Raw genomic sequence first — 14,980 nt, 5'->3', positions numbered from 1 at the left:
AGCACAGCTGTATTTGAACACCATCCACCCCTTTACTGTTACATATCCCTCCCCTGGTCCCCTCCCCCTGAGCACCCAGCGCCTGTCCAACACTACTCCCCTTCTACACCATGATCATAAGAGACTTTTCATTCAGCCTCATTATTGCAGACCATGGAATAAAACTACAAAAATCTCATTTAAAATGCGGTAATCTTCAGCATAATGTATGAGGCTGCAATCAACATTAGGTTTAGTGTTTTTTATTAGGCTACATAGGGTGAGTAGCATCAAAAATGGCTATAGTAGCATTGGGAGAAGTAATGAGATCCCTTACCTCAGTTCAAAATACTTAGTAGTTACAGTAAACATTTAAAGTTCAAGCAAAAAAATGTACTTAAAGGGAAGTAACTATGTGTACATCATACTATAGCTTCATATTATTGCTAGATTAATGTGATGGCAGCATTTTAATGTTGTAGTCAGTGGAGGTGGAGTTTTTGGTGGAGAGTCATTTTAAGTGCTGCATATTCTGTTAAGTAGTTCAATCTATAACAATGCATCATATTGTTTTATTAAAGATATTTTTCATCTAAAAAACTTTCATCTGCAAAGTAAATATAGATGTCGGACACCTGTGGATGTACAACATTTCCCTGAATTGTAGTGGAGTAAAGGTATAAAATACAATACAATAAAGATATACTGTTATGCAAAGTACAATTACCACGTGAGTGCTTAGATACTTCCCACTGGGGGTGCCCAAACTGCCAATTAATTTTTGCCGATCAATTAACTATCACTTCAGCTCTGCTCTCCATAATAAAGAGGGAAACAAAACATTAAATCCAGCTTCCATCAACCGTTGGGTTGTATTTGGGTCTCCCAGTGTTTCAGCTGACCTTGAAACCAATGCTTTGTCTCATTTGTGTCTCGTATTCCTTATTAGGAGTAACAGACTTTCCGCCCCCCCCCGGCGCAAACCACTCCTGTCTGGCGAACACATGATGCCAATACATGGCAGTAGCGCTGACTGCCAGTGCCCAGATTGTTTTACTCAATGACATCACCGAGTTCATGGTTTTGAATGCAGAGGGAGTAGAACCCAAAGTTTTATATGAGATCAATTCTTTTCAGAGAGGCCCTGATAAACCCTGAAAATGTAGAGCCATGCCAGAAAAAACAAATGGAGTACTTGACTTGGACTTCATCTATTCTTTTTACTGTAAGTCAGCATGCAACTGACACTAAAGTCAGCGCTGGGCAGCCACGTTTATGGAAATTATTGTGTCATGAGAAAATTACCACTTTGAATCTTGCTGTCTAACTTCAAACAATAAAGGCAATCCTCCCTACTGTGAAGCTCGGACAAACACAAACCGAGTTCACACAACACAGCGTTAACCCGGATTTGCAAGGGTATCAATCCTATTATTTGCAATCAAATGAGCCTTAAAGAATGTGTAATTCAACGACTCAGTGACCAATATCTAACAGGGATATTTGCCACATGGGTTGGTGAGGGAACTCTCTGCAGCTGGAAAAAATAAGTGTTTGTGGTACAGAATCTCATGCTGCATCTTGGCAGGGAGCGATAGGGAATAGGCATATGCTGTCTTGATTCAATTTACGAACACCCACCAAACATTTGGAAAGGCCAGTGAAATGTTCTCTGGGTTTGATTAAACCCTGACAAAATGTACAGATTTTATATGAGGCTTAGTTAGAGGTTTAGTTAGAGATGTGAAATACTGTATAGCCTATTAAGCCTATAAGAAACATGAGGACATTGTAGTCTTTTTTTTACCTTTCTAAGTCAGGAAATGTGACGTTTTAAGTGCTCATGGTGGTGGCAGTGACACTGATGACACATTTCAACTTGGGATGCATGTGATGTGGGTGAGAAAATGACATTTAATTACATTGAAATTGGCACATACGAAATACAGAGACTGGGAGACTGCTGTGGTGTGGGGTGAGGATGAAGTAGAAAGCCAGGAGCTCATCAGGACACCTGCACATAATTATCCCCACTCTATACCTGCCTGGGTATCAGCAAAATGTAGCAGACTTTGGACTACACGCACACATGAACTTACAGTTAAATACAGCTGTTTATCAAACCTTAAAAGGAATCTTCTAACAGCGCAGGTGGTTTGCTCTGGAGCCTGCTTTCTAATTCTGGCTTATTTCAGTGCCAAATAAAACACACAAGCCTTCAGCTTCCACTGTCCTTGCATTAGTAAAAGACTAAACAGTGTTCCAGCCTCCTGACGACAGTAGACCATCCTCTATTTTTAGCACTGTTGTGGAAACAGTGGGTTTACAGGCAGTGTTTAAATTTAATCAAACTGAAAGAAGAAACAGATGATTCATTAGGGAGGCAGACTATAAAGGAGATGCCCAATATTGAACATAAAACTAGAAATTCCTATGAGGAAAAAGACAACTTCTGAGAAAAGGGACACATGGGAATATAAAGCAGAAATTGTTCCTCCATTCATTCACTGGTTTTTCCTTATGACCACCATCAATAACGCATTGTCCCTTTTTTATTTATGTCAGTGTACTGCTTTAGGCGATATCAAAGCCCAAATCACATAACTGTCAGTGGTTGGGACACACCGTGGATTTCTTTCTACTTCTATTTTTGACATAACCCTCTTTTGGTGGTTCAACTGGATGGTTTTGCAATTACACTGGTGAGTCACATATCCTAGACACTTGGTCCCCTAAACCTTGCTTTCAGAACCCACAATTGCACCCTGATTGTCAAAGAATGGGTTTTATTTTTATCCTAAATGCTTTGATCACTCAATAGAAAGTTTAATTACTAGTCCAGATCAATGGAAAGGCCAGCACTCCTTTCCCCCACTTTGCTCATCTTCCTGAGAATTTCTCTTTATGTCATCCCTGGCTCAGTTCTGTCTATGTTGGTCCTGCTTATGAGGCCACGGGGCACCCATTGGCCCAGGGTGTGGTTTAGGGGTTGTTAGTAAGGGGTTTCATCAACACTACATTTATTAAGACAAATTAACTTTAACAGGCACAGCAAGTACATTTTTAATGTCAGAGTCTGCATGGCCACAAACGGAAGAATTAATTCCCTTTGATCATGAGCGGTCTTCTATTGTCTCACTCTACAAGCCTGAGTTTACCGTAAACATTTTAGCAGCAAACTTTCTTAAATGTAGTTAAGGATGTTTGCAATTTTTGAACTTGTGTGATTTTCCGTCCTATAAATTTGAATTTCTACTGGATATACTGTTTTTTTTGGGGCAGTTTTCCTTGAAAATTACACATAAGCTCTTTCGCTGGCCTTTCATTAGAATGTCATCATTAGGCGGCCATGTTAAAACCACTTCAAAACATGTACCAGAAGTAGGTTAGGGGGAAGAGCATTCAACCTTGCATTAATCCTCCCCTTCCAGTGCCACGTTTATCACCCCTAAAAATGTGTTTTTACACTACTAATTTGCTTTGCCAAATACAGTTGGGAGGAAACATAAATGTTGCCTTGACAATGATTTTTCCAATCCAGGAAGGGTGACATCTTTATATTGCCCAGAAGTCACAGGAAGGAGGTTTGGATAGGTGCTTACTGTAGATGTCCAAAGCTCAGGACTTTGACACCAAAGCCTCGGATATGGGTCCTGTGTCCATCATGCTGTTAGGTAATTCATATAAGTTTTGTGAGAGCATCACTTTTATAAGACAGTGTTGGTGAGGTCTGCCAGTCTTTGAGTTGTTCTCAGGAATGTCAGTGTAAAAGTAAATAACCATCCCCCATTTTACATCTGCTCTCTTTCCCCCAATTGTGTGTATATGGTGTTTTCCTACTGTAGGCTGCGTTTGCACAGATGTTGTCTCAGCCATTTGTCTATCACAGTGGGTTTGAAGCACCAGGAATTCCAGATCCTGTATCCTGTCTGCAGTGAGCAAACTATACTCTGTTTATTTCTCGGTGTGTGTTGAGCTCCAAAAGTAATAAGAAAAGTAATATAAATATTTTTCCCCCTGTTGGCTAGTAACAGAGTTTAAACATTGTTACCATAAAGACTCTGGTCTCATTGATTTGTTGTTGTAACCCTTACAGGACTTACTTACAGAAAACAGTCCCAAATAATTCACAATGCCATTTAAAATTCATTTTGCGTTCAATACCCAAAATGCATGCAGTAATTCAACCCAGTAGTCCAATAAAACAATAGAAGAACCACAGCCCACAGGTCCTAAATGTGTCAGTAGTGTAAACAGATTGTGCAAGAAGGCTGTCTAGTTGCCCCCAACCTCTTCAATCACTGACGCAAAGCATGTTGAAGTTGTTTGTATTGTTATGTATTTGCATCTCCTGACTCCAAGATGTCAACCTCCCTTGTGTAACCAGTTGTGTCATTTTTAAAGAAGTGTACAGTAACACAAAATGATCAGACATTTTTTTTGGGCTGCAAAGCTTTAATATTTGTTTAAGTATAAGGGACGTCTATCAAATGGAATGCTGTACAAACAGAACCCAGCATAGTGTAGCTGGAGAAAACAGCTGTGTTTTTCCTCGTTGGGGACATCTCAGCCAGCAAATCACTGCTGGAATGACATCAGTGACATCGCTGTGGCTTGGGTGTTTTAATTCATACCACCATATGTGGAGAATATATCAGTAATATCTGACAGCACAATTGCCGCTATTACAGAAATGTACATCCTGTTACAGAATACCCCCAGAGAGAGGGGATTCTAAGGAAGTCTCTACAGTCTATCCAAAAAGGAGGAGAACAATGAGTAGTTAAACATGAATCTTTGTCGACCACAGCTGTTTCTGTACGGACGTTTAGTTGGGGAAAGTTCCCAGTAAAGTGAACTGAAATGTGGGGTCACTAAGAGTTAAAAGGTGAGAGAAAAGGTGGCTAAAAGATAGCTTCATGTGTTACAGTCTATGTTGCTAGTTGAGTAGTAAGGCAGCACAGTACCCCATATTTACTTTGGGGCCTGTTTGTTTGTTTGGTAACTTGGGGGCAGGGAACAAATTATTCTTTTTTGGTAGAATTTTTAACATAGGGAGGTTGGACCTTTTTGCTATATTCTCATGAAATTTCTCCAGTCACTTAAATAAAAACCAAGCACATCTCCCATGATTGTCTATCATATGTATTTTAATGTACATAAACCTGGATCCAGATGCAGAGAAAATAAATGAATAGAAATACAGACCTCTGCCAATGCTGCACAGTGCTGATACATCAATTATTTTCATCTCAATTTAAACTCCTTTACTTCACCTTAATCCTTATTTCTCGCATCTATTTTCTCATTATGAGAATTTTGACCTGATGATGTCGCTAGACGAGAAGTGAAGGGATTACCAAAGTTGTTTGGTTCATCCTTCGGGGAAAATTAATGCTTGTACCAGATTTCATGACAGTCCATCTAATAGTTGTAGAGACACACTCAAACGTCAGAGGACCACCAAATTTTATTGATTTCATCCTCTGGGAACCATGTTGTGCTCATCCGTCTACTGTAATAGATGCTTTTCTCAGGATAAGTAAAAACTTTGACTTGCTGGTTGGTTAGAGGAAAGGTCATGAGGATTCGTCCTCTGGACATCATGGATAGCTGTACCAAATGTCATGACAGTCCACCAATAGTTGCTGAGACATTTACGTCTGAAACAACCGAATACCGTCCAAATGACAGACATGAGAGTTCCCGATGTTCACATGATCATGAGAAAATGGAAAATGGAAAATCATCCCTACCCATGTCCTTTCTGGCCCTCCACGTACCTGCCTCCACAGTTATCATTGTTTTCCAACCACAGCTTAATTACCTATAGCACTCGGAGCAGTGGCGTGTCATATTCCAGAACATCAGGCAAGCGATGTGTAAAAACTATCATTTTCACAAAAAGGGGGCTTTGCCATGACTCATGGTGCAGTGTATTAATGTGAAACTTTAAATGTAAGGGATCTTTGGCCTCAAATATTTTGTATTGTAAGAATGATCACTCAACACAGTGGATTTTTGACAATATCCATGAACACACTGACATTAGCCCCACTTAAATGTTGGAGAATATTTCCACAATATTAAGCTGTTAATCTTCCTTTAATCAAATGTGAAATACAAAGATACTATTGTTTTGCAGAAGTCACAGTTTGTAAAACAATACTGTATGAGCTGTTCCAAACTGCACCAGACACAGCAATGATTTAACCCTTTATTCAAGCCTTGCCCTTTACTGCTTCAAAGTACCTCTTTTCATTGTTGTGTGATTCAAAAAAGCATTAAAAGGCAGTTTTAAATGAGAGTTATTTAGGTTACACACAAGGTTAACAGTTAATTGCTTACTTGAAAATGTTCCCATTTCCCTTTCCATGTTATCCTTCAAGGACTATCTATGTTTGATGTAATTGGCCCAATCAGTTATTCTGCGGGCTGGATTTATGCCGCAAAAAAAAAGATTTGCATTCATAATTCATGAGCAGTTTAAGAATATTGCTTAAAAAAGGTAAAGGTGGCAATCACATCAGCTGGTGAGTTCAACTAGTTAACAATCAAGGCTGAGTGGTTTTACATGACCATTTAAAAGGTTTGTAGCACCCACAGACACTGTACTAACTGTATTGAAAGGCCTACAGCACAGAGGGTCCCGTCTGATAGTAAGTAATGTAAAAAATCTTTTTTAGGGTCAGCAGTTTTTAATGCCAAATGAACTTGGCAATTGAAGAAACAAAAAACAAAAGAACTGCACACATCACAATATGTTTTTGTTTTTTTATTGAAGTGTTTCCATGGACTATTTGCACAATTTAAGCTTAGCTCACAGAGTTAGTTTGCATCCATTGCATGATTTAAATTAGTTCATAGTATTAGTGCAAAAGTAGAAGAATAAGTACTGTTTGTTATATATATATATATATATATATATATATCTGGGAATAGCTAAACTCCCTTTGTATAACATTCTGACTTAAAGTTTTGGCTTTTGACCACAATCAAAGAGCCTTCAGAGAAAGTGGCACCAGCATCTTATACTATTAATCCATTCAACCAAACAAGACATACCAAATCATCAGGGTAATCTTAATGGCAAGAATGTAATTCAAATGTATTTAAATGTAGTAGTATCTCAACAACTTAAACCATGAAAACAGAATAGACTGAAAAAACATCTATCTTTAGTACATATATATTTAGTCCTAATATCAAGTTTTGAAAAATACCGCTGATAAAAGGTGAGATTAATCCACTTAAGTTACTACAGTTACTACAAACAAGTATCAATATATTAAAGGTAGAATCAAACACTGTTGACGTAAAATAAGTCTAGATTAGCTCTTCCAACTGAAAGTTTATAATACGTTTAACAAACATTAAAGTGCTCATATTATGCTCATTTTCAGGTTCATAATTGTATTTAGAGGTTGTACCAGAATAGGTTTATGTGGTTTAATTATCAGAAAACACCATATTTTTTGTTGTACTGCACATTGCTGCAGCTCCTCTTTTCACCCTGTGTGTTGAATTCTCTGTTTTGGCTACAGAGTGAGGCATCTCACTTCTGTACCATCTTTGTTGGGAGTCGCACATGTGCAGTAAGTACTGCTAGCTTGTCAGTTGCAGAGCATGAGGGAGTGCCACGCTAGCAGCTTTATAAGGCGAGCATTATAACGTGTTACAAAGTGACGCACGTTCGTCACGGAAGTAAAGGTTGGACTACAATAGAGCTGTTTGGAGCAGTTTGTGAGCAGTGTTTTCTCTGGAAGATGGTAAGTCCCTTTGGGGTGGACTTTGGGCTTTTTCACTTTGTAAACCTATAACCTATACAAAAAGATATATAACACAATAAAGGAAAGGGGAAAAGCCAAAAAGCATAATATGAGCACTTTAAAACCTTAAAAGCTTTTACCACTTAATATCTATTAGAAGATTACTTAAGATGGATGTTTTTCCAGTTTTCCTGAACCATTGATGACATACATGTTATCATGATTAGGGCTGGGTTAAAATAATCTATTCTCCAATTAAAATCAATTTTCTTCCTTTAAGTGATCTGATATTGATTCATAAAATCCAGAAATTAATCTTTTAACGTGCTTTTTTCACCATGGATGTATAAGTAAAAAGTACTTTAAACATACTTTTTGGGGGTCAATTCTTAATGTAAACACTAACCTGCATTATAAAAACAAATTGAGGGTTGCTTCTTGTTTGTACAATTTACAGCATAGGTTCTCTGATAATCTCTTTCATAACCAAGCAAAATTGGTATTGTAACTAAAATGTTCCTAACCTAATGACATGGAATCGAATCGGAAACGTAACTGAATCGGGACCTTGTGAATCGGAATTGAATCCATTCGGGAAATCATTGATACCCAGCCCTAATTCTGATGCTACAAAATAGCTCTTAATGGCCTTAATGTTGATGTAGCACATATATAATATTGTTGCAACAATGATTATATCAGTCAACATCAGACTGATGGCCATACTCATTAAATCACATTTAGAATTTTACAATGAAGCATGGTGCACAGCCGTATCAATGGCCATTTGATGGAAATTAAGGTTTTATTTAACTCTTGCATTTTTGACACATGTATAGCTGTCACACCATGTGTAATGCAACATCTAGAAATATCGAAATTAATGTTGATAACCACACAATGTATTCAAAATGTATGGATATTTAGATGATTTAATGTACTAAATGTGATTATCTGTATATGTATAGTATCAGCAAGTGCAAGTGTGTATTTCCTGGAGCCAACAGTAGCATGCATTTCAACCTGAGTTAGTCCAAAAATCTACACTGTGATTAGACACTAATATTTGAATAAAAACCATATGGCATAAGGAGGTATTCAGTTTGTCCATTTGGGCTGTGTTGGGTTATCCTTAAATGAAAAGCTAGCTCCCTCTTGTGGACAAGACTGGGACACATCAAGCCATAACCTCTCCATTCCCAAATAAACAACCTCTACAATTGACTATGCATAATTGTTATGACATTGAAAATATTATTGTAATGCTATGATAGCTAATGTTTAAGTTAAAATACACACACACAAGTACACTTATAGCACACAGACACACGCACAAAGCAGTGCACACGCACATTACACAAATTGTGTAACAGACCAAAATATAAAACAATAAATAAGGGCTTTGAATATCTGAACTACAAACTATGATATTACATGAGTCCTTCAGTTCTCACACAATATGGCTACAAGCATAGTGCTCCATATAAAGTAACATGACTATTAATATGACCAAATCACACAAGTGCTATTTGGGTGACCTCCTTGGCATACTAACCATAATGACACCAGTCTTTTTTTTTCACTGACTGTATAACAGCACTTGCCTGCAATGGTGTTCCTTTTTTATTCATTCATATATGGATGTTATCCTACTTTTCAAGTTGTTTTAGAGTAGCTAAAGGTTCTGGACCCAGATGGGCTCAGCGACCATTATGTAAACCCAAATGAAACATTGTCTAAAAACACTGCCCTGTGCTCACAGCCCAGTAACATGTTTAAACAACCAACCTGAGCAGCTAAGACTAAAACAAACCTATTTCATTGTTCATGCAAAAGTATAACATTTAGGTACCTTTTGGTACTTCCTTTAAACTATCTGTTTGAAGGTTCTATGTAAGGGCATTTGGGACTGAGCATCATGGCTTTGTGGCCTTGTTCTTCCAGGAATGTTTGTATGCTTACATGGATATCCTGTTTGGCTCCTAGTTAGTAGTCTCAAAGAACATGAAATCCTGTACAGAAAAACACCAAGGAGAAAGTGTTAATGGCAATGCAAATGCAATACATTGACACAGAACGCCTAATTGAGCTTCAAATAGAGCCGAGGAGTAGCATTTATTCACTGGTATGTCACTGCCAAATTAGCTGTAAAAAACATCCTGAGATTTTAGCATTGAAGCATTTTAGCAAATGTGGCTTGTGCTATGGCAAGCTGTTTTGCATTTGTGGTGATTGGGGTGGTTTCAGGTCACATTTCCCATAAAATGTAGGCTAAATGGTGCATTAAGTGGTAGGTACATTATTTTTCCAACTATCAGTGAACTAAAAGACATCATACCCCATGAAAGCTGGGTCTTATGAGGCTACTGCATCTGTAACAGCCACATTTTGGCAATAGTCCTGTTTATTTTGCTACGAGAGAATCCTAAAAAAATAAATGCAACTTCACAAGGAATCTTTTTTGACGTTGATTAAGAACTAAAGACTCAGTAAAAAAGACTTTACTTACAATGAGAAAACATGCACCGAGCATGACAGCCTTGATTCTCACATCCAGATCCATGGGGAACTGGATACCAAAGTTGTCTGAATCTGTGAATGCTTCCCGAAGAAGTCCTGTCCACTGCTTACTGATTTTCCCAATCTTACTGACTTCATCCATTGTCAAAATCTGCAGAAAGAGTCACAGAGAGGGCAGAATGCTAACATGTGTTGCATTAGGATGAAGATCAATCCCTAAACTTGTTTGGTTTTACTGGAGGGAGATCATGGAACAATTTATAATCCCAACAAATTTTTGCTTTTTGCCCGCTGCCACAGTAACTTGAATTTTCTATCCCAATAATGACTTCAAAGCAGCAAGGGAGGAACCATGATGTTAATATCATGCTTCAGTTACCCTTCCTCTGGGTCTGGTAAAAGGTCTGTGTCCCTGACCCAAATCCCCTTCACAGCTCAATCTAATAAAACCAGCTGAGCCGTGGGACAATGGTCACACTGTACCACACAAGAGCATGCCCTTTTGCGATGGCTTCATCCAAGCTACAGCCCGCTCTGATTAGAAACATATTTCCTGCTCCAGAGCATGAGGAGGATCCCTTACAAAGAAATGTCCAGAGGGCCAGAATGTTACCGTGTCGTGTTATGTTTTCATGAATTGAATGGATTTCTGTGTTTAGACAAACCCACCTCAAAGTCAACATCTGGTAGGCAGCTCCATCCACAGAAGGGCCCATGGATCTTCAGTACAGGCTCATTGTGTTCATTCGCGACGATGAATTTGGGGGAGAATGGGTGCCACTGTTGTATAACGTACCCTACTGTGTTACCGGGGGGAGACTGCACCTCCAGCTGAGTGAGGGATTGTGGGAGAACAGAGTGTGGTCATATCCTCGCAAGAAAACTAGACGACATTGAGTGTACAATGAACAAAAAACACCTTAAAACACTGTCACTTCATGGACACAATGTGAGCACGTCTACAAGTGGTTTCACTCACCTCTTGTAGACAACAAGGGAAACAGCAAGACATGCACTTAAGTGGCCTGGTGACGGTGATGACCTCTTGCCCAAAATTGTCAAGTACGTGGATGGTGAAGGAGCGCATGGGACCACAACACTGTCGACTCAGACAGTCGTTCTCCTCGACAGCGTAGAACACATTCTGCCCCATGCTGTTACGGACCTCATACTTGTTGTTGCTTTCAAATCCAACAAGGGCTGCATGGACAAACAATACGTATGATGATGTCATTGCTATACAGATCCTGCAAAACCCATCTGTACTTAACATAACTAGGAGCGTACATTACATATTTTCTCAGAGGTCCGTGCATGTTTTACATACTTTACCTTCAACAAGCTCAACTTTCTGTTTGATGAGTAGCTGATCCACCTAGAAAACAAGATAACCACATACACTGGATTCAAATAGATGCATTTTTGTTTGTTAAATGCAGCAGTTCAGTGGAGTAAGTGTAGTTGAAGGGGATGGCCTACAAAAGAGTTGGAGTGGAGCGGTTCTTGTGTATAAATACACTCAAAAGAGGAATTGTAGTACAGTTTCTAGGCTTTCGATCAGCAGAAGGGAGGGCTGGTAGGAAACTCCCTTGACAAAAGATCCTTTTTACACAAGACAATTTGACTTGTAACAGTAACAAAAGCACAGCTGTTATTTACAACATTAACAATGGCTCTGTTATATTTGAGTATCCCAGTGAGCCTTGACAGTGAGTCAGCATGCACAATAGCAGGGCCCTGAAACTGAAGCGGCTTCATGGAATTCCGCCATCATATTTTTAATTATTTACACCTGTGCTAATCCTACCGTGACATGTCAAAATGTCTTTCATGAAAAAGACACTATCTTTCATAGCATCAGTGCATTATAATATCTGTACCTTCACATTTAGGGTGTGAAATATGTTTTAAAACAAGTTATTGTGATGAAGGGGAGGGCTCTATCCTAACTTGTTTCACCATCCTCCTGAAACCGTCCCGAAATACAATCTAAGCCATCCCAAAATGAATGTGGAGATCTTTGTTTTTCTACATTATCATTAGTTAGAGTAATTCAAAGTGACCTTTAACATAAGAAACATCATAGAAATGATTAGATGATCATTCTTCAACCATTTTATTAAAAAGATTCAAAACTAGAAGTAAATTAGTCACATCATAAACCTCGCCCTCTCTCTCTCTGCAAGTTGGAACACATATTGAAAACATATTAAACACATATTGTTGTTCCATCTAATGTTTTTTTTTTTTTTTAACATATGGTAACAAACAAATTAACTTTGGGACAATATACCCATACTATACTATACTGAAGAAGCCTATACCCCCCCCACTGTACCTGGACTATTTGGTGATTTATCCTCAGTGTGATGTGAGGATGTTAAATATTTAGGGAATGTAGAGTCGGTGATACCTGACGCTCATTTCCTCAGCCCTTAATGAATGAACAGACTTCATGTAGGCAATAGGCCACTGGGCCAAGTGGCACTAACATGCAACATTTGTAAGGAAATCAAAACGAAATATTGTTGTATTTCTTACCTGAGTCAGGTATTCTAACCCTGGGGGACAGCCTGGTATTTCTGGGTTGGGCACCGCATACATATTCATTTTTGTTAGACTGGAGGAAGACCTGTTGATAAATGGAATTGTTAAAACTGAGATATGGCGCCATCTTGTGCTTATTTAGATAACGCTCTTAAACAAATGGCGATACATCGCCAAAGCGGTTAATATGTTTCTTTCTTTACATGACTGTTCTGTATTGTAAAAGGTAACATGACAGCCTGGAGCCCCCTTGTCCTCCCCACTACAGAGTTCATTCCCTTGTTAAGATGTAAACAAGTTGCGAAGCAGCTCGTCCACAACCTGGGGGAGCTGCTGCGGACCGACATGGTGGGCGACACAGTAGTATCGGGAAGTGACGGGCGTCTGACAGGAAGACACCCACCATGAGAAATCATTTTACTCCGTTTGTTTACACATAAAAAAACAGGCCTAAAGCCAACACAAGCTACACCGCTCCTCTCCACGATGTAGGGCATTCCAGTGCAGATCTCTGTGACTGATTATTTTCAACGTGTGATGTTTACAGCTTATGATTGTTTCGTCTGCTGGTAAAGAGAGCGCACGCCGAGGTTTGATGCCTACTTTTTAATTCAAAGGAGACGGCGAGTTGTTAAAAGCGACGAGCTTCCGTCAATATTCCCATTACACCCTGTATGCTACAGTTTGTATTAGCTATAAAAACAGGCAGCATTTTTTTTCGGAATCAGAATTACTCACCGATATTTCACCTGCTACTCAAAATAATAACAGGCCACTCCGGGAACCAAGCCTATGGAATAAACCTATAATCGTATTGGTCGACGTCATCGTACTTCCCATTTTCATGCGCCAATGACAAGCCGGGAGTGTAGAAGGCAGCTCAACAGAACAGATTAGAATAAACTAGATCACAATATGATAGAACTGCACTCAGACTATCAATAGTTGCCAATTTGTATGATTAAACAGCCTACTGTAGAGCAAGCATGCACACATTGCATTAGTTTGTTCATTTTACAGCAATATCATTTTCTTCTTCTAAAATTTCTGATTAGAAGCTTAAAAGAGCTTTTATTGGGCGTGTTTCAGAAATATGTCTGATGATAAATGAACATATTTTTATTTTTACATCCTCTAGATGTCACCTATAACACAAGCAAGTAGCAGAGTGGAAAGGTATTACAGTATTATCTCACATTGCGTGCACAGCACATATGATATTTTTTGTTTTGTTTTTATTAAACCCAATCTCTACATCATATACTGTATTTTATCTCAGATAGTTGTAGGCTTATTTTGCTTAATGACTATTGTTGTGAATTTGTTTTTGTATCTTTAAAAAGTCATAAATAGAAAATAAAGGGACATTATTCATGTATTACTAAATGATATACAGTATAATACTATATAACATCCAAATTAAAGATCAGTTCCCTACCTCCTATACGTGCCCAGCCACCACACATATCCAGACATTCACTCACATACATGTGCACACTACACACTATGTTGAAATTAACCATCTAAATAGGAAATGAGTTGTGGAAAAGACAACATAACGCCATAATGCCCCATCCAATAATGTTGGACTTTGTCAGATAAAAAATATAGTAAGGGATGTAGAGTTTGGAACTGAAGACTGGTGAGAAATGACAACTGGACTGAAAGGAGGAGGTCTTCAAATGAGACATTTACATTTTAAAATGTTTCACTCAAAAACATGTATAAATGAATGAATAATTGTATTATTGTGTCATGCACACAAATCATATGCCCAGCCCAAACGGGCTTACAAGACGCCATTACTTATAGCCGGGGACCAGATACCAAAATAGCAACATAAATTAAACAAATAAACATTCTTGTCTTTTTTGCTTTAGAAACAAAAGTCCCCAACTTATACTCCATTTGGTCATCATCAGAATACCAGAACATTTTAGGATTTAGAACAGACATTTCATTTAAGATGGGTGTTCTTAACTCATCATAATAAGGACAATACAAAAGAAAATGCAATTCATTCTCAAGCTCTTTTAATTCACATATAGTTCACTATAGTTCTACCATCTTCAAGCATTGAACATTAATACATTGTATGTTTGATTAAGGATATGTTGGGCAGTGGCCATCAGATATTTGTATCCAGGGTGATGTAAGTCAATGGC

At 38.4% G+C, this 14,980-nt stretch overlaps 1 protein-coding gene across 1 annotated transcript; it reads right to left on the bottom strand.

Moving 5' to 3' along the window:
- Positions 1-6,767: 6,767 nt before the first annotated feature.
- On the bottom strand, positions 6,768-13,639 carry LOC144537406 (phospholipid scramblase 1). The gene is made up of 7 exons (XM_078281104.1): positions 13,554-13,639; positions 12,810-12,900; positions 11,601-11,643; positions 11,248-11,468; positions 10,938-11,099; positions 10,258-10,419; positions 6,768-9,760 (listed from the first exon to the last, which is right to left on the bottom strand). The coding sequence occupies exons 2-7, from the start codon at positions 12,876-12,878 to the stop codon at positions 9,731-9,733; spliced, it is 687 nt and encodes a 228-aa protein (XP_078137230.1). The 5' UTR covers positions 12,879-12,900; positions 13,554-13,639; the 3' UTR covers positions 6,768-9,730.
- Positions 13,640-14,980: the final 1,341 nt, after the last annotated feature.

The sequence above is a fragment of the Sander vitreus genome, chromosome 22 (assembly GCF_031162955.1).
Source record: "Sander vitreus isolate 19-12246 chromosome 22, sanVit1, whole genome shotgun sequence".
Lineage (NCBI taxonomy): Eukaryota > Metazoa > Chordata > Actinopteri > Perciformes > Percidae > Sander > Sander vitreus.
This window is presented reverse-complemented; position numbering and strand designations above follow the sequence as displayed.

Coding starts and splice junctions, on each gene's coding strand:
- LOC144537406 (XM_078281104.1), bottom strand. CDS start 12,878: ATGAATATGTATGCGGTGCCCAACCCAGAAATACCAGGCTGTCCCCCA. Junction 11,469..11,600: donor GAAAGTTGAGCTTGTTGAAG/GTAAAGTATGTA, acceptor TTGTCCATGCAG/CCCTTGTTGGATTTGAAAGC. Junction 11,100..11,247: donor TCCCTTGTTGTCTACAAGAG/GTGAGTGAAACC, acceptor TCCCTCACTCAG/CTGGAGGTGCAGTCTCCCCC.